This window comes from Perissodus microlepis, chromosome 16 (assembly GCF_051167445.1).
Source record: "Perissodus microlepis isolate ML-2025 ecotype Zambia chromosome 16, ASM5116744v1, whole genome shotgun sequence".
Taxonomy (NCBI): Eukaryota; Metazoa; Chordata; class Actinopteri; order Cichliformes; family Cichlidae; genus Perissodus; species Perissodus microlepis.
The window spans coordinates 21,345,204-21,365,102 of record NC_140476.1 but is presented as its reverse complement, the minus strand read 5'-3'; the positions used below and the strand labels follow the sequence as shown (position 1 = coordinate 21,365,102).

The 19,899-nt window shown below is 39.2% G+C and overlaps 2 protein-coding genes across 11 annotated transcripts in view; one reads left to right on the top strand and one right to left on the bottom strand.

Moving 5' to 3' along the window:
• Nucleotides 1-19,899, top strand: part of il1rapl1a (interleukin 1 receptor accessory protein-like 1a) — a 184,522-nt gene that overhangs the window by 92,033 nt on the left and 72,590 nt on the right. The gene's annotated exons all lie outside the window — the stretch shown is intronic.
• LOC146370875 (sterile alpha motif domain-containing protein 3-like) lies at nt 1,113-5,611 on the bottom strand. Of its 4 annotated transcripts, none has more exons than XM_084954863.1 (8): nt 5,406-5,611; nt 4,275-4,470; nt 3,952-4,110; nt 3,706-3,793; nt 2,696-2,902; nt 2,261-2,432; nt 2,048-2,127; nt 1,113-1,943 (listed from the first exon to the last, which is right to left on the bottom strand). In XM_084954863.1, exons 2-8 carry the CDS (start codon nt 4,421-4,423, stop codon nt 1,647-1,649), a joined length of 1,152 nt encoding a protein of 383 aa, XP_084810989.1. In that variant the 5' UTR covers nt 4,424-4,470; nt 5,406-5,611; the 3' UTR covers nt 1,113-1,646. The 4 variants fall into 4 exon arrangements, with proteins under 4 accessions (XP_084810989.1, XP_084810990.1, XP_084810988.1 ...); XM_084954864.1 differs by having other exon boundaries at nt 4,275-4,401; nt 5,406-5,606; XM_084954862.1 differs by lacking the exon at nt 5,406-5,611 and having other exon boundaries at nt 4,275-5,378.

Sequence of the window (19,899 nt, the reverse complement as noted above, 5' to 3'; positions counted from 1 at the left end):
ACGGTCTGCCATGAGAAATGGCAGCAATCTGAACAGGCACCACTTTTGAGATGCTGATCCAACAATACCAACACTCTGAAGTCTCTCTGATAACTGTACTGGTTTGTTTGTTTTGTCATTCTGACCAGTGGGCATTTTTTGCAATTCTTCATTGATCTCTCTAATTGTAATATGCTTCTCAGTGTGGGCTTTACAAATCACTAGTTTCATAACTAGAGGAACTACACCTTCCAACAGATCATGCATTACATCAGGTGGTAAAGCTTGCGTAACACTGAAATAACTCAGTCTGTCAAAAGGACATGAACTATTTACACCATATATTGTTTTATCATCCGGAAATTCTTGGATTCGTGCAAGATGATACTGGTGAACCTCTGATGTTCTTAAAACAAAGCTTTCTTCCTCAAAGGATTGTTTCATATCTTCATAAGAAGCCATGCAATACCGACAAATTCTACCAGTGTTAAATGACATAGAAAAACCACCAATCATCTGAGCTGATAAATTATCACAAGATAAAGTTGCAAGAGCAGCATGAATAGTGTGTTCAGTTTTATCAATGGTAAAAGTAAAGCCATCAGTGGAAAGTTTTTCCAAATCATCAAGCAAAGGTTTAAGGATAACATGCCAACCACACCGCTTAATGAAAGAATAGCGTACCAATAACGCTAGATGAATGTGTCTCTGCTGAGAAGTGTACCTTTTGTCCAAATTGCCTACAGTGTAATAAAATGCACTAAGTTTGTGTTTGGATCGTTTAGATCCTAGGGGATTAAGTACTTCAAATTCATCCTCATAAAAATGGAGTCGCAGTGCATTTGGGTTATCCTTGAAGAATTGATGTCTGAAGATTTCTCCATCAGAGTAATCTGTTAGAAATTCATCAGTTTCCAAATTGCCACTTGAAAAAATGTGATCTTGTATGTCTTCATGAGAAAGATAATTTTTTAGCACCTTATCAACAGGCACATATGAATACGAGCCAACTGTATGACCCACAGAGTCTCTTAATTTGCAATGAACAGGCTCTGTCATGTTGAGCTTTGATTTGCAATGTTCTTTGACCAAATAAGGAGATTGAATAGCTGTTGAAGCCTTCTCAAAAAATTCATTTGAATGCAGGACATTTTTAAGCTCTGGACACAAAGACACGTCAAGACCCATTTTCTCTAAATGATATGTTATAAAAGCATCGTAGTTCTCCTTGAAAAAACACATCAGAAAATTTACGTCTTCCACAATTTCTTCCTGAACAGAGACTGGTAAAGAATTTTTCTCTCTGCACTTAAGAATGAACTTGAAAAGATTGTCTCTGAAATTTATCAAAAATTCATCCCAGGATGGAGGGGTTTCAATATTTTCAGTTATGTCATTTGCAAATTCATTTGGGTGTGGACTGACTACCTCCTGCTCATTTTCATCTAAGTCTTTATGGGGACACAACACCTGTTCTCTGTGTTTCCTATGCACATGTCGTCTGAAAGATTCATATTTTTTGAAGGAAGAACAGCAGTCACTGAGTCCACAGGTTATATCAAAATTGGCATCATGGGAATGAATAAGTCCTATGTGCTGAATAAGCTTTGTCAAACTAAAGGTTCTTCTGCCACATTTGGAGCACTGATATGGCTGAGGCATGGTGGTCAATACAGAAGATTTATTTGTCTGGTGACTGTGATTGGCAGAGGCCGGTCCTCACCCTCATCTATTTTCACAATGTACTTTTGGAGAAAAATCAGGGTGTTCTTCAGATGTTTTGGATAAGCAAGGTTGAAGACAAAATACAAGCAGAAAGAAGAGATGATTCCTTCAAAAATACACGAGCTTCTGCACACTTCACTGCCATCCAACTTCATAATGTTTGGAGCGCTTCTGGAGAACACTGGTTTCCAGTCTTCATGAAGTAGCTGAACAGTTGGATAGGGGGTTTTAGGATGAACCTTTGAAGTCAAAAGAGAAGGTAGAGGAAAGCAATATCTTAGTCTCTTAACAAAAGATACATTTGTTTTCCTTTTATATGGACTAAATATTTTAATACACACACCTCTCCAAGTATGACAAAGAGATCCAGTTTCTCCTTGAAGACGTATGGCAGGAATAAAAGTGCAGCCCTTGTGTCAAGATCTGCCAAAAAAAACCAAAAACCAAAAAAAACACACAAGATCACCCATGCATTTTATCTGGCATTTCCAGTTACCTATAAAAATTATATAAAATGGAAGCCTTGAAGTTAAAAAAAAAAAAAAAAAGCAAATACCTGGTAGGTCATCAGTGAGAGCCTCCTCTCTTGCATCAAGGTAGAGCTGGTAGAGTGGGGTTTTCCCTCGTGTAAGGTCAATCACCTTTGCTGCAACACATGAGAGCCCTTCACGAAATCGCTGGCTTACATTACCCGTTGTTGGTTGGATCCACCCGAGTTCGTTGCACAGCTACAAGTAAAAAATTCATTTTCAGTACAAAATAACAGTGTATAAAAATGAAATAATCTAAAGTTGATATTAATTATGTATGGTGCTGCATAATTATTTTTTTATAGAATTTAACAACAATACTGTAAGAAGTTACATGAACATACAAAAAAAGGAAAGAGGGACAGATGAAGAAAGCAAGGTCAAGGGCAAATAAAATTTACTACTATAAACATGTTAAATGTGACAGCTATTTCCAAGTTCAATTCAGCTTTCTGACTTACACCAGTAGGCATCCCTAAGAAGGGGTACTTCTTCAACACATCCTCCACAGGCATACCATCTGCAATTTCTTTTTGCCGCCAAGCAAACGTTTGCTGCATACGGTTATGAACCACCATGGTATCTGGTTGCATCTTCTGATATTGGCACTGTAAGACCTTTAAGTGGGCGTCTATGGATAATAAATCCTCTCCTTGGACGCATGGTCCCTTGAAAGAAAGCAAGAGTGAGAAGAGAAAGTCAAAACAGATTAGAAACCCAACATAAGACTAAATATACAATTAGAGCTGACACGATCTGTGCATCACAAAGAACTCGTATCGGTTAAAGTTAACCGATACCATGAACCAATATTTAAAATATGGAAACTCTGAAATAATTTCACATAAAATCTTAATTGTTAACTTGAAATTTTAGTTTTGGAGTCATATTTAAAATGTTTTTTTTTTTTTTTAATCTAGTTCACCCTCTTTTAGTGGCTTCCAATTAATAATTTTTTGTGAGGTAGAAGTATTAGTACTGGTACTTTGTATTAGCAAGTGCTCTAATCCAAGTATTGGTATTGTTTCGGTTTGAAAAAAGGGGTACAGTTGCATCCCTAATCCTTAGTTTTAGATGTAATAACAGAGGCAAGAACATTTTATAGCTCAAGATGTCCCTCACACCAACCTGACAAACATTTCTCTGACTTGTTCGTTGACATTTATTAGGCTGCCCTCTCCTCGTAGAACCAAACTTCTCCTTACAACGCCTCACTGTCGACTAGTGGTGCCCGCTCTGATTTGAATTTACGTCTCAAAGACATATGCCATGTGTGCTTGTTGAACAGAAACATAAGTTACTGTAAAAACAATCTACACAAAATACACCCAACAAAGAATCAGTAAACATACTTCATACAAACCTACTGAGAGGCTACAGATTGTCTTACTAACAAAACAAGATCGAAAAAAGCTTCACTTTTACTTTGTAATCTTGAAGGAACCTTATGCAAATTTTAAATTTAACTTACATAACCATTTCCCTCACGATCCATGAGGAAAGGATACTTCATTACCAGCGTCTTCACAGCTTGCACATATTCAGAATTTGTGGGATACCTGTAATATCAGAAGAAACATAAGTGTTAGAGCAACTGCTGACAAACAAACTTTATCAAGTGTCAGTTATTGTTTCTTAGTAATGTAGCGTTTATTTTCAATATGACAGATTCAGCTTTTTCTAAAGCAACAAGCTAACATTACCCTGATTAACTTACATAGTATACTGTGCCACAGCTTCATATAGAACTCTGATTATTGTGTGTCTGTCCCTTGGATTTTTATGGCACGGTTCTTTGTTGTCCAGTTTTAGTTGCAGATTTTTGGGGAATCTTGGAATTTCAAAAGAGGCTGGCAGTCTCAAAGTATTTTCATTGCTGTGAAAACAGTTAAGTGTTTGTTTTTATTGCATGAAGTATAAAACACTACAGTAACAATACATATGGTAGAAACAATGATCATATTAACTAAATCCTAAAAGTGCATAACGGCCAACATGTATGCTTCAGACATACTAACTTCATTATAAATAAGAAAATACCTTATTGAAGTTGACGAAGTAGATGGTTGCCAGTCTTCTGGAGAGACAGTCTGTAGAGTCAGCGTCACTGAAGATTCCTTCATCCTTGACACAAATTGGTTGAATTTAACCTGCTTTTTGAAGGATCCTTGGAAAAGGTATGCAACCATAGTCTCAGTAAGACCGCAGTCAACTGTGTCACCATCAACCTGATTGTCTGCAAGATAAATGGTAGTACAAACTCTAAATTCCATGTAAGGATATTTATCACCACATTTTTACATGGGTAAAAACCTTATATCACACACATTAAAACCTTTTGTACAACTTCTTTCAGTTCAAAGAAATATTCATTAAAAAAATCAGTAAATTAAATAAAATAAACCAAATTTTTAGAGTGAATCCTCTCGATATGCAAAGTTATCATTTTTAAATTTAGATGTTTGTTTGGGACTACTGGACACAGGAGAGCAGAGTCTGAGCATGCTTTTGTGCCCTTTCAAGTTTGGAAGAAAAAAAAGACTAGAATGCTGTAATTTGTTAATATTCACTACTAAGGTGACTCCTTTCTCCAGATTTCCGACAGTTTCTGCCGTCTGTTCTTTCAGACCGATTACTTATAGCGATAACACCCGCAGGACCGTATTACAAGCTCAGATTACATGCTGAAAAAGTTCCCACATTGCTTAAAACGCGACTATCAAACCCCAGCTGCGACACCCTTGTTATATTTTAAGCAAGTGCGGCGTCAAGATATTTCCTTTAAACGTTATATTCAGCCGCCCATGTGTGTTGATGGCCTTGGAATGGATGTAAAAACGTGATTTTATTAAACCATTAATACACTAACGGTAAACTGCATTCAGCTACCAGGAAATCAAATTTCGCGCCGTTCCGCTGCGCAGGGGTTACTGAACCCATAGACTGTGGCCGAACCACATATATAAGTTCAAACTTATACAAATACTATGTGTAAACATTTTTCAGAACTGTGACCTCAACTTTACACATGAAACGTTTGTAAAAACGTTTGTAAAAAGACATAATTTGAGCTAAGAGAGTGCCGAAACTAGCTAAATTGCTAATATACGTTAAGCTAGGCTAAACCAATAATTAGTAATTACGCTACATTTTTCTTTAAATAAAACTTACCTCTGAAACGCTGAGCTTCAGCTTCGGTGACATCTAAGCCCCACTCTTGTATTTTTGTTAAGAGTTCCTCGGTTGAAATGAACAGAGCACACCAGGACTTGCAAATTCGTAATCCATCTCCGTCCGTTGATAAAACAAAATGGCACCTGCTGCATTTACAGAAAGTTCTAGAATCCACCAGCTATTCGTTGAGTTTCTGCTTCTACTTTTTGTTTGATGTTGTGAGGATGGGCTCAACTCACACTCCGAGTTCAATAAGGGTGCTTTTTTTGCAATTCATCCAAATAGTTATACTTTAAAAAAAACACTCTCTTAAAAAAATGTTTAAATGCATTTTTACTTTTTTTTCTTTCAAATAAATTCATTGTTCTTAAAGCAGCTTAAAAATAAGGGGGGTTCAGGGAATACAAAAACAACAACAGCAATGAAAATAATAAAAAATAAAATAAAAACACTAAAATATATGCTTAAATCAATACAGTTGCAAATAAATTACTGTCAAAAAGAATTAAAAAAAAAACCTCTAATCAAAAAGAGCTTAATCAACCTGTACTTTATCTTTTGAAAGAATGGGTACAAATAAGTACTTTTCACAATTAAGGAACATGTATGTACCTTTCAGACGCTAAAAAAGGTACAGATAGTTACCCCGAGGTCCAATATTTGTCCTTAGACTGTATTAATGTCATTTTTGTACCTTGGGGCACAGTAATGTACCCCTTCCGTACCCCTATTTCTGACTGTGTAATGTTGTACTTAGATTAGTGTCGTTTTTTTGGGGGGGTTTTTTTGTTTTAATTCTAATGACATTTCATTGCTATGTAGGCTACAGTATTTTGATTTGATGATGTTGTGACTTTTGACGTTGCAAACCTTTTAGTTTGCAGACATGTTCCTTTCCTTTCCTTTCCTTGTGAGAAAAAAGGAAAGTGCTCACAGTTCTTTTACAGGGAGTGCAGAATTATTAGGCAAGTTGTATTTTTGAGGAATAATTTTATTATTGAACAACAACCATGTTCTCAATGAACCCAAAAAACTCATTAATATCAAAGCTGAATGTTTTTGGAAGTAGTTTTTAGTTTGTTTTTAGTTTTAGCTATTTTAGGGGGATATCTGTGTGTGCAGGTGACTATTACTGTGCATAATTATTAGGCAACTTAACAAAAAACAAATATATACCCATTTCAATTATTTTTTTTTACCAGTGAAACCAATATAACATCTCCACATTCACAAATATACATTTCTGACATTCAAAAACAAAACAAAAACAAATCAGCGACCAATATTAGCCACCTTTCTTTGCAAGGACACTCAAAAGCCTGCCATCCATGGATTCTGTCAGTGTTTTGATCTGTTTACCATCAACATTGCGTGCAGCAGCAACCACAGCCTCCCAGACACTGTTCAGAGAGGTGTACTGTTTTCCCTCCTTGTAAATCTCACATTTGATGATGGACCACAGGTTCTCAATGGGGTTCAGATCAGGTGAACAAGGTGGCCATGTCATTAGTTTTTCTTCTTTTATACCCTTTCTTGCCAGCCACGCTGTGGAGTACTTGGACGCATGTGATGGAGCATTGTCCTGCATGAAAATCATGTTTTTCTTGAAGGATGCAGACTTCTTCCTGTACCACTGCTTGAAGAAGGTGTCTTCCAGAAACTGGCAGTAGGACTGGGAGTTGAGCTTGACTCCATCCTCAACCCGAAAAGGCCCCACAAGCTCATCTTTGATGATACCAGCCCAAACCAGTACTCCACCTCCACCTTGCTGGCGTCTGAGTCGGACTGGAGCTCTCTGCCCTTTACCAATCCAGCCACGGGTCCATCCATCTGGCCCATCAAGACTCACTCTCATTTCATCAGTCCATAAAACCTTACAAAAATCAGTCTTGAGATATTTCTTGGCCCAGTCTTGACGTTTCAGCTTGTGTGTCTTGTTCAGTGGTGGTCGTCTTTCAGCCTTTCTTACCTTGGCCATGTCTCTGAGTATTGCACACCTTGTGCTTTTGGGCACTCCAGTGATGTTGCAGCTCTGAAATATGGCCAAACTGGTGGCAAGTGGCATCTTGGCAGCTGCACGCTTGACTTTTCTCAGTTCATGGGCAGTTATTTTGCGCCTTGGTTTTTCCACACACTTCTTGCGACCCTGTTGACTATTTTGAATGAAACGCTTGATTGTTCGATGATCACGCTTCAGAAGCTTTGCAATTTTGAGACTGCTGCATCCCTCTGCAAGATATCTCACTATTTTTGACTTTTCTGAGCCCGTCAAGTCCTTCTTTTGACCCATTTTGCCAAAGGAAAGGACGTTGCCTAATAATTATGCACACCTGATATAGGGTGTTGATGTCATTAGACCACACCCCTTCTCATTACAGAGATGCACATCACCTAATATGCTTAACTGGTAGTAGGCTTTCGAGCCTATACAGCTTGGAGTAAGACAACATGCATGAAGAGGATGATGTGGACAAAATACTCATTTGCCTAATAATTCTGCACTCCCTGTATATTCAAGAAGAGCTGCAGCACAGTTCTTATGACAGAGTATGTAATGGCTGAAGGTCAGTTAGAGGACTCTGAATAACCCTCTCATTATACGCTGTCCTCAAGAAAAGAAACTCAAGAAAGGCTTTGGTCCAATTAAATGATAGGGAGTATGACCATTAACAACCACAGGGAACGTTGACAATACAAAACAGAGAAATCACCACACACTTGATCTCAACTTTGCAGTGACTGTGGACGCCTTCATGGACACGCCCTGATGTGAGTAATAAAGGGATAAGAAAGGTGTTTTTGAGCATCTGTTGGCATATTTTCAAACACTTAATGTGATTAATATGCACATCTACTCAACTGCATACAGGTGCAGGACAAAGAACAGTTAAAAAGTGAGTGGAGAGACTGTCTGTGATTTTAAAAGCCTGCAGATAAATCTGATAATGCAATATTTCAGGGTGCCAAAAGACCTTGTAGGTTGCTCCAAGAAAAATCTGGAAGGTTAAAATTTTCTGTTATTCAGAGAGTTTGGCAGTATAACAATGTCATTTTGAGTGAAATGATAGAAACTGTTTTTCTTGTCAATACGGTACAAACCAAACTAAAAAATAGCAACAATACAAGGGTAAATAATCTGTTTTAGCTTTTGAAACTACCATCACATTTTTCCCCTCCCTGGAGTTAATGATCTTCATAAGATTTATGTCACCCTTGACCTATACACCTTTGACACACACACAGTGCCCAATCAAAGCATCTCTGTCTCCATAGACACACACACAAAGAGGTATGTATCAGATGTGGAATTGCTAATCATTGTGTCTCTGCGGGTGTCTTGGGGTGTCTGGCGCTGGGATGTTGGCATCGAGTCCTTTGGGCCTCTGTGTATCAGGCTCGTTCCAGAGCATCTTTCAGATGATCGATCAGATTGGGATCAGTGAGGTTTGGAGGCCACATCAAAGCCTTTCAAGGGTGGTAGGATGCATTTTCCCACTTGGCGTGAGCACTGCCGTTAAAGGTTGTCTTTCCCATCGAGGGTGCTTGGTCTACACTAATGTTTAGGTGGGCAGTAGGTGTCAAAGTACCATCCATATGAATGCCATCACCCAAGGTTTCCCAGCTGAACATTGCATTGTAATGAAGAGATCAATTTTATTCACTCCATCTTGACAGGTGAAGGTATACAGATGCCCACTAATGAGGTCATAAGGTTTTTAAGGATTGACGCTTCAAAGAATGTTATGTATGTCAAAATATGGGTGTGTGGGTTTTTTCAGCACCTTCCAGTAAGTCCGTGACTAAACGCCTTAACTGTCATTACCATTTTATGGTGCCACCACTTTCCCTGGTACACAATGAAAATAATGTCTTTACAGCAGCATTGATGTTTTTCCTGCTCTCTCGCTCTCTCTCTCTCCTCCTCTTCTGGCATCGCTACACAGTTTGAGAGGCCGTCCAAGATGCCAGTGTCAGCATCTACAGTGTGTGTATGTGTGCATACTTTGTACACCAGTACAGAGTGTTTGTGCACATCACTGCATCCATGTAACTGCTGCACATCCCTACGTGTGAACTGCATATTCCCACTCATGAATACATTCCCAGCTGCAGTAACTGCAAATGAATGCGTTTCTGTTCCACCTGTTCCTTGCATAAACCAATTGCCACTTGGACACACAGTCCAAGTCTCCTTGCTTGTATCAGCTAAAGAAGAGCTGATTTCTCTGAATCAGGTACCAATGAGACTGATTAGATGATGGTAGCGGGTGCCAGCAGCACCCAAATGGCAGTTTTCTTTGAAGGATGTTGCCAGGCTCCAGGTAGCCAGCAGATACGTGGGCTGTAGGTGCAGGTGAGATTATGCTGATTAATGCTTTTGATTGACCTTAGTGAGATTACAATCTGGCACTTCTGTCTAGTTCGTCAGATGCTCAACATCAATAGGAAGTGCCTTCCCTGACTCATCTGTTGTCTTTATGGCCATCTCTGCTCCCCAGTGTGTCAGGAACAGATATTTTTTTTGTACTTTAATCAAATGCGTGGAACAATGAAGTAAAATGTGCACTGCAGAAGGAGACTGAGTCAGCTTTTATTACTGACTTGCCAGTTTGCTGCAGAATGATGTGGGTGTGAGGAGTATCATAGCATTTTTTCTTGTCCTGTATATGGTCCTGCTCTCTGGTCTCCTTTATTTCTCTCTCCCTGAGTTGTGCATTTTCTCTCTGCTGCCGTTGTTGTTGCTCAGAAAGGTAGAATGCGAGTGGTTTTGTGGGCTTTTCCCCCACATTCTAAATTTTTTATATTCTCCCCCACAAATCCTTTAGCGTTCTCTCCCTCTTACAATGTTGCTTTTCCTCAGCTAGTCATTTTAAATTCTGACTAGAAAAACTGCTTAACAGATAATAAAGAAAGTAAGTAAGTGCAGTTTCTCTAAAAACTCGACAGTGCACAATACTGTTTATGAATTATCTCTGTACTTCCCTGTCCCGGTGTGGTGCATTATGAAGGCTGGGTCCATTCCTACAGTCGTTGTTTAGCAGTGCATTGAAGCAGGCTTTATGCTGATTAGCTGCATCACATCTGATGGATTCCAAGCGACCTCTCCACCCCTCAATATAGCTCTGGGAGCCTTTCAGGGGGAAAAGGCTTCCCTTATTAATTAGACAAGAATAGGAAATCTATTAGTGAATGCAGACAAGGCTGAGTGCTGAATGAGGGGTTGCTGAGTTCTGTTAGTGCTAAACTAACTACAGTCATCTCCCCTGCCATTATTGCATTGAAAAGGAAATGGGTGATGTGCTCTCTTTCTTTCTCAAAGATATCTGTTCCATATTTGGTGAAAATAAATCCACATTATCAGTTGGTTGTATTGTTGCAGATAAATAACTCGCAGCAAATTAACTAAGCTAATTGCAGCCATACCTTTTTTGGCAAGTTACCTTTTCTGACTTGTCATTTTAAAAGACTTGCACTTACTGGCCACTTCATTAGGTCCTCCCATTTAACTAGTGGTTTATGCAAATATCAGCCAGTCACATTGCTGCATCAAAATGCATTTAGATATCCAGACATCGTCAAGGTAACCTGTTGAAGTGATTGTTGGAGCCAGATGGGCTTGTTTGAGCATTCCAGAAACTGCTTGTGCACTGGGATATCCCTATATGCCATGTCAAGGGTTTAAGAGGAATGCTTCAGAAGACCACATCGGGTGTCACTCCTGTCAGCTAAAAACAGGGAACTGAGGCTAAAATTCACAAATACCAAAATTGGACAATAGAAGATTGGCAAAAATGTTGCCTGGTTTGAGCCATGATTTTTGCTGCAACATTTAGATGTTAGGATCAGGATGTGGTGTAAATGGCACAAACACATGGATCCATCCTGCCTTGCATTAATACTTTAGGCTGGTTGTGGTGGTGTAATGAGGTGGTGATATTCTCTTTGGGTCCTCTAGTACCAACTGAGGATCACTGAAACACGACAGCCAATATTGTTGCTAATCATGTCCATCTCTTTATGACCTTAGCCATCAGGAGATGGGTACACTGCCTCCAGCAGGATAATGTGTCACAGAGCTCAAAGCATCTTAAGTTGGTTTCTTGAACATAATAATGAATTCACTGCACCCAAATGGCCACAAAAGCCTACAGATCAGTATAGCCAACAAATCTGCAAAAACTGCTTGATGCTATGATGTCAGTATGTCCCAAAATCTCTGAGCAATATTTCCAACACTGTCATGTAGATCCAAGCCATTTCTGGGGGCAACAGTGATCCACCCCAGTACTATTAAGGTGTAACTTGTCAAGGTGTAACTAAACTAATGGAAAACCCTGAAAACCATGGCGAAACGTGCAAAGTCGAACCAAGTATGTACTTATGGAAAAGGGGCTTTATGGGCAGTGAGTATACTCATGTTACTAATAGCAAAGTTGCGGTAAGCCATAACACTGAGTTAAGATGCATAGCATCATTAGTGGAGATTAGTAATAGTGTATCTGGGCGAGTTCCATGTGTGACTGCATCATTAGACTGTACAAAAAACCCGAAAAAGCCCACTAGAGGATAAATCCTTGTTCTTACTGCAAGAAAATCATTAATAAGAAACTGGGAATAGTTATAAAAAGTACAGTGCATCTCTAGTTGACCTCAATTGATTTACCACAACATAGCTTAGTTTGAGTCAATTACACTAACAGTCCTCAAAATAGATTAAAAATTCAATACCCTATTAAACATGTATTTTTCTTTTCCTAAATTAGTTTCCTGTAAATATAACAGTTAATGTTGTTCAAAGAATGTTTACAATAAACTAAATTGACTAGATCTAAAATTACCTCTCTTAAAGATTTAGGTCTGTAGAGATTTAGACAGTAGAGTGTAAGGCAGACTATTTTATAAGCACTGAGAAATGTATAGATGTTTTTGGTCTTTCCCCAGAGCTGGTTAAAATATGAGAGCATTATCCTTTGATCAAAGCAGCAGACTCACAGTCAAGTGCATACCTTCACATTCTCATGTAATAAGCAAGCACTACACACATATTCCTAAATCGTAACAGCCTCCATCGGCGCCCCTGCAGAATATTCAGTGGTATATGTTGCATGAAGCTCTCCAACTTTGATGAATAAAAGACCAGAGAGATCTTCTTCCTAATCGTGTTATATTTACTGTATGCTGAAGAGCAAACAGAACAGAGGGAGAAAAGCGCAACCCCGGGCCCGACCACTCAAAAAAATAGCCCAGAATCAGTGTTTATTACTTTCATAGTGAAAGAAAAGAAAAAGTGTTTAAAGGTCCACATTTTCACAGGGAAATGTTTGTTGAATGATTTATTCAAACACTCGCTTGTAGAGAGAAGAATATTTGTTTAACAAGCAGCTACAGTTCGTGTGAGGATAGCCTTTTTAAAGAGCACACTTTTCACTACTGGATTGATTGAATGTTTCCTTATGTGGGATGTATGAGTGTGTGTATTTGTTTTCTTTTTTTCAGCATTGTGATTTACTGAGTTCACGAAGCAGATGCAGAACCGGCATCATATCGCGTCTCCCTAAATGCTTTGCTTTGCAGTTCTACACACTCTTCCACACGCCTTCGTCTCGTGGCATCTGGGGCGTCTCGCTGGGATAACATGTTACATAATTAGCACCAAATTAACACTCAATTAGAGAACCCGTGTTGAGAGGGTGGGGACAGACTATCTTCAGAGAGTTTCAAAATCACATCAGAGCCACCACCTGGCCTACTGAGAACGCACTATATGCCACATGAATATAAAACTACAATATCCTAAATATATCTTAACTATTTAAACAGCTATGCTGCAATATTCAGCGACATCAGGTGGTTAGAAGGGCGGGGGTGGTGTAGTTTGCACACTTGCGCAAGTCTCTAGCTTGGGGATACTGGGATTAATATTCTGTTGTTGAATCTTTGTGTTTTACTTTGTTTTCACTCACTAATTTCTTGTCTGCACTAACTTTTTACTGCATAAAGAGAAGAAGATCCTGATTTGGGTTAGAATACATGAACCCTGCATGCTGAAATATATAATGCTTATCTTGTGCATTTAAGTGTGGCGCAAAGTGGTCCTTTACAAGCTGTGTGTGACAAAATGGGAATGACAGACCCGCTCTCAGTACTACTAAGCAAACCCTGTGCATATCAGAGTGGCTAACAGCTTTGACAAAACCGTAGTGTTTGATGACCTGGAATGAAAATGGGCCGGTTTGAACAGGATATATTTTATGCTGTTTCAGCAAAAATCTTTGATTCATAAACTGAGCCACTTCAAACCAGGTACGTTATGATACTTTTGCTCCCCGGTGACAATCCTCCCACTGTCTGGAAGGCCATTCTAGCATATATTGTAGGAAAATTCACTGACATGTTAGCGCCCTAAGCTAAAGCAGCTCACCTCTGGGTCTTCCAGGCTATAAAAACTGCCATATGTGATCAGCCAGTGTCTTCCTTTCATCCACCTGTCATCACTTGTTTGTGTTTGCAACTTCAGCGCCTTCACATTGTTGCACACATCCACATTCAGTGCTTGCATCATGATATTGCTTCAGCACTATATTGTTTTATAATCGGTAGCCTCAAGAACATTCACAAACTTCACAAAGAGGGCCTGCCTGGGTTTTGAACCCAGGACCAGCTTGTTGTGAGGCAACACGCCGCAGGCCCTGAGCCACAGTACTTGTACGTGAATGTTGATGCAGATTTTTTTCTTTACACAGCCCACACGAGTCCAACAACCTGCCCCTCTATGTTCTGTATAGTAGTAAACTTTGCTCCTTCACTCTTCTACCTCCCTCTTCATCTTCTCCTCTGTAGTAAACTCACACAGCTCTCACCAGCCCTCACTTTTTACAAACATGAATAGAGTCTCAGGCACCCACACACACACATTCACGCCTCTGTTGGGGTGGGGTTCTTTATTTCATTAACAGCCGCTTGCACGCCAAAATTCATTATGCCAACCTTCTGTTCTCGTGCACCCAAGCATGCCAGCTAACGTGCGGAACAAATTTTTCTCTCCCCACCTCACCCTTCCTCCCTCACTCTTGCTAATAAGTATGTTTAGGATGTGATTCACCTGCATCAAAGGCTCCCTGTGAAGAGGCCCGCTTTGTATCACTGGTCCATGATTAGTCATTACTGTCAAATCCTCAGTGTTCCCCTCTGTTGCTATGCTTTGAAGGTGGGCATATTCAAAATGCAAATAATGCAGCTATCGATATCTCATGTCGCCTCATTTTTAGGGAATGTGATGTCGACTGTGCTTCTCTAGGAGATGTCACTGTATGGAGTGGCTGCCAGATTATTCCCTTTTATCAAAGCTGAATAATTTGTTGTCTTTGACACAAGAGTTTTGTGAATTATATATACAGAAAAGGAGGGTAATTTGGCTTTAAATATTTTTCGATGAGGTAAGATGAAAAACCCTAAAAATGTGGTCTTAAAATCTGTATTTATGTACTATAATAATGCCTAAATAAACACTGATAAAAGTTCTGAAAGCCTCAGTATTAAAGACAATATTCAGTAAGTGTTCAGCTCAAAATCCCCATATGTGCTTCTGAATGACTGGTTGTGTTTCCCTCTTCCCTTTCCTCTTTGTATATATGTATATATAGTTGGTATAAAGTGTTGCATTCACCAATAGATTTTTCCTTTTTTGTATTTGAATGTCAGAGAATCATTTATCCTCTATAGTGACTGCCTGCCAACAAGCTGCCAACCGTCCTCCTTTTTAGACATTTGCCAACAGTGTTGCCTTTGTAAGTGATAAGGTGGCACCTTGGTTCCAGCTATGTTGTAACAAGTTATTCTGAGTAGACAAAAAAGGTCCTTTAATCTCGAAGTAAGGCCGTACGAGGCCATAGAATTAAACAGCTAAATGCAATTGCCACTCGTGTTTTAAGTCTTCAGAGCTTTTGCTTGCTAATAAATGCATTTGTTGAAGGACTGTAGAGATGAGTAGCTCTTCAAACATTCTTGCAGTCTCCTTTGCTCACATGTCAAGCTCACGACTCCCATTTGCACGCATATTTGTCTTTCTCTTGTTCTACTTTCTGCTTAACAGTATGCCTTGTTAAGCTTCTGTTAAAGTAACCCTCTGGCTTTGCACAAATATATTGTCCCAGATTTTTAGCACTGTGGTGTTGGTAATGGTGTGTGCATGAGTTTTTGTTGGATTGTAATTGATGGTTGATTTGTGGTCAGAGAGCATCAGACATCCTACAGGGAACATGTCAGGTCTTTAAAAGCAAAGAAAAAGACTCCAGCTTGCAACCGTTTAACCTCCACCAACTCCAGGGAGGTCAAAGCACTCAATCAGCACTTCTACCTTTATTAGCTTTGAATTCAGTGTAAAAATGCTGACAGGAGGGTGACTCTTGATGTAGTGCATGTATGCACTTGGTTGTTTGTATGCATTTGGGAATGCATGTAGTGTTTGACATTTGCATTAGCCATTACTTACCTTCAGACTTACCTTTTATGAACAGCAACAACAGCAGCCTTAGCATGATAATCGCACACTGTGGAATTCAGTTGGGTTCTGTGAAAGAGTGTGGAAAGGAACATCAGTCATGCATGCAACAAAATAAAAAAATGCCTTATGCAAACCAGCATTATGATGTAGCCTAAGAGGCGAGCTGTAACACTACCTACTGTACTAACTTCCTTCAGTGGGACTTTTAATGCTTTTTTTCTGACTCCATATATTTATTTGTGTACTCTGTACTAGCTTTGCATAATTCGAAGTCTAAAATAATCCCTATATATTTATACTGGACCTTAGTGCAGGCCCATCATTTGTCTGAAACCAAGTGTTTTAGCTCCTCTAACTTTAAGTCTATTTTTTGTGAGGACCAGATTATGACAAAATAAAGAAAAGCATTTAGATCCATCATTTGGCTCATAAAGACTTGTTGGAGATGTTTAATATGACAGTCCACCTTTGTGATATTTTATATATGACAGAAAATAAGGAAAGCCATAAAAGGTCAGGAAACTAATAGCATCATTTACAGTGTGTTTGCTGGTGTCTGTTAGGAAGTTGTGTTCTCACTGGTTGTAAAATATAACTGAAATCTTCTGATGACACACATCATGCTTTCTTTCAGCCGCTACATGCTGTTTTATCCAGCCAATTTTTAGAAAATATAACAATAAACCTCACGATGAATGATGCATCCTTTTTATTTCATGGAATAAAAATGTTGTTTTTGTGGGAAAAAATCACAACAGAATGTTACATAGTTTGGCTTTAATTGCAAAAGATCAAGAGCACAGCTTGCGAGATTTCATTAGAGATACAAAGGCTGGGAGTAGGGCTCAATATCACAAATTTTGATCCTAGCCTTCTAATTGGAATTTTCAGTGATGTTCACAGAACAGCCTCAGTCATTTTAGCCTCGTTTGTGTTCGGTTACTGAAGACTGCAAAGAGGACTAAATTAAAGACACCTTTTCCAAGTCTCATTAGGGTTACCACACCACTTTTTTAAACAGCTCTGCAGTAAAGTTCTGTAATTTTTCAGCTGTAGCTCAAATGTTTTGTTTTGGAATAACATATAGACTTGTTGCCTCACAAGTGACCTAATTCAACCCTGATTCAGATGGTGAAACATTATGTAGAGCACTGAGTGCAGAAGACTGCTCAGACGTTTTTATGAATGGAAGTTCAAGAACAGTGACCCTGTGCCATAATTCATCCAAATAGCACGCCAACATGACAGCGTGCAACAGATGTTCCTTCCCTGTCATTGTACTAATAATATTCTAAGGGCGAAACTATAAAGACAGTCATCAACTGCCGCAAAGCCACATGGCTTATTAAAACACATTAAATGATATTATTAAAAATATTGATACAATATTTCTTTAAAGTAACGTAACGGTGTACTTCATAAATACTGTACTTTTATGAGAAATAGTTTCCCTTATAAAAGATACTACATATCAACAAACATTAGATTAGGTTTTATAACTTTGTTTATTGCAAAGTATACTCTTTTCACATGGAAAAGAATGATATGCAATAAAAAAAAAAGTATTTTATGTATAGGAAACACAATCTTTTGGTACAGTTGCCTCTCCAATTCGTGGTCTCACAACCGCGGTGCCATAATGAGAAATTAGGAGTCAGGGCCACAAAGGAAGTACAGAACGAAGTGATGGATTCAGTCCAGATGGTCACCAGTGCCGGCAGGACAGCAGGAGCTCTGTTAACACATTTCAACACTACAACAAACAGGCGCACAGCTAAAACTGTAACACTACCAACAATAAAGCTATAGATCCATTCTGGTGTTTACGCAGCCATATGCATCTCCTAATAATGCCATTAATGACAGAACTCCATTAACAATTTTTAGAGTCTGCATGCCTTTTGGCAGATTTTCTGATTGTAAATTAAAACTGTGGGCAGATGTTGAAGCAGTCACAGCTGTTAAGTTCGTCATTAACATTTGCTCCTTTAACAACTGCTCAAAACACTAAAAACATGTAAAGCAATACCTGTAAAGAAATGCTGCATTCGATTATTGTCTAAAGAGCCACCGCTGGCCATGCTTCCAATGTCAAGGAGCAGATGAATGCCGTGATGTAGGCCTTTCTGTTCACTCTAGGATCAGCAGAGTCTAATGGCTTCCCATCAATTCCTCCTGTCTAGGGAAGTGTGTGTCATGACTCCTGTAACTACTTCTGACAAGAGTGATGAAGCACTTGTTAAAGTTGTAAGATTGTGCTGGAGTTGAAAACCTATAGATATAAATCTATGTAGAGGGAGATGGTTAGAGACATTGAGTGAGTGGCAGACAGACGAGCAAATGAGTGAAAAGGAAAGACATAAAAATCACCTGTGGATGTAGACATGACAAACAATAGAGTGGGTGGTGGGGGGCTAATGATCCCATATGTCTTAGAAGGCTAGGTGAGGAGACCTTTATTGGGCTTTTGGAATAAGAGGAAGCAAGCAACTGTGCACTGTATTATATGGGTATTTTTATTTGTGTCAGCTGGTGAAACATAGCTCAGAAACAGTTTAGACCATCAGATGTGTCATGGTAATGATCGGCGCTCTCCAGTCGGAGTGTTTGTGTAACAGTATGTGTGTTTACTGTATAAATGCCAAGCCACTGTGAGTTTTCAGCTTTTGTCTGTGTGTCCATGTTAATATATGTTCAGCCGTATTGAAAGTGCATCTATGTGCACATCTTGTGCTTGTGAACACAGATGAAACTAATGAAGCTCTAATTAGAATCTGGCACAGCCACTCCACAGTGACTCAAACATCATGGAGAGGGAGTTTGTTCAGCATTAGACGAGCCCACACTCACACACTCACAGTGCCTTGTCTTTTGTAACCAAGGAGGGGTTTACGATGGGAGGTGCTTGTGTTGTATGGTGTAAACTGTAACTGTCATGGGAATAAATAGCTACGAGGGGAGCTGCTCTTTGAAGGACTTGGACTAGAGACAGGTGAGGAGTATTAAGCTCCACCACCTGGTTCTGACCAAGCCTTTCCTCGTTAGCGAGTAAAAGACCGGTTGAAGATGTTCTGTCTTGTTTTCGTTCTTCATGAGGAATGAGTCTCTAAACTAGCGGGGCCTGTGGAAACACAGACTCAACACTTTCACTTGTGTGTCCTGCTAGTAAACACGTAGGTAAGTGTAGAAGACCTCTTTGCAGAAGCAAACAAAACTATATAGCCTCCACATTACTTACATTAAACACAGATGTCAGATGACATTAACATCAATGCTAAATTGGAAATACAAAGACTAAAAATGACCAGAAGTGCATGCATTTTTGCACATGCACAGAAGTGCAGATCAGGCAGTGACATATGAGCACGTTGGCAGTCTTGATTGTCCTATAAACAAACTTGCAGCACATGCATCATAGAGGTCAGTCAGTCACTCTAGCATATACCAAAGGTGCTATGTTGCAGTGGCACCTGGAGACTGTGGAGGTCATTTGCGAACTCATTGTCATATTCAAGACGGCAGTTCGAATTAATTTGAGCTTTGTGAAATGGTGCATTATTGTGCTGGAAATAGCCATCAGGAGATGGGTACACTGTGGTCAATAAACGAATGGACTAGATCAAAAACAATACTCAGGTAGGCTGTGGAGTCTAAATGATTCTTAATTGGTATAAATGAGCCCAAACTTTGCCAAGAAAACAGCACCACTAGTCTATCAGCCTGCGCTGTTGATACCAGGCAGGATGGATGTTTTCATGTTGTTTATGTCAAATTAAGACTCTACCATCCGAATGTCACCACAGAAAATGGAACTCGTCAGACCAGGCAGCATTTTTTCCAGTCAGCAGGTCATCTTGACCATATCTACATGCCTAAATGCATTGAGCAGTGTTGGGAAGGTTACTTTTAAAATGTATTCCACTACAGATTACAGAATACATGCCCCAAAATGTATTTTGTAACGTATTCCGTTACGTTACTCAATGA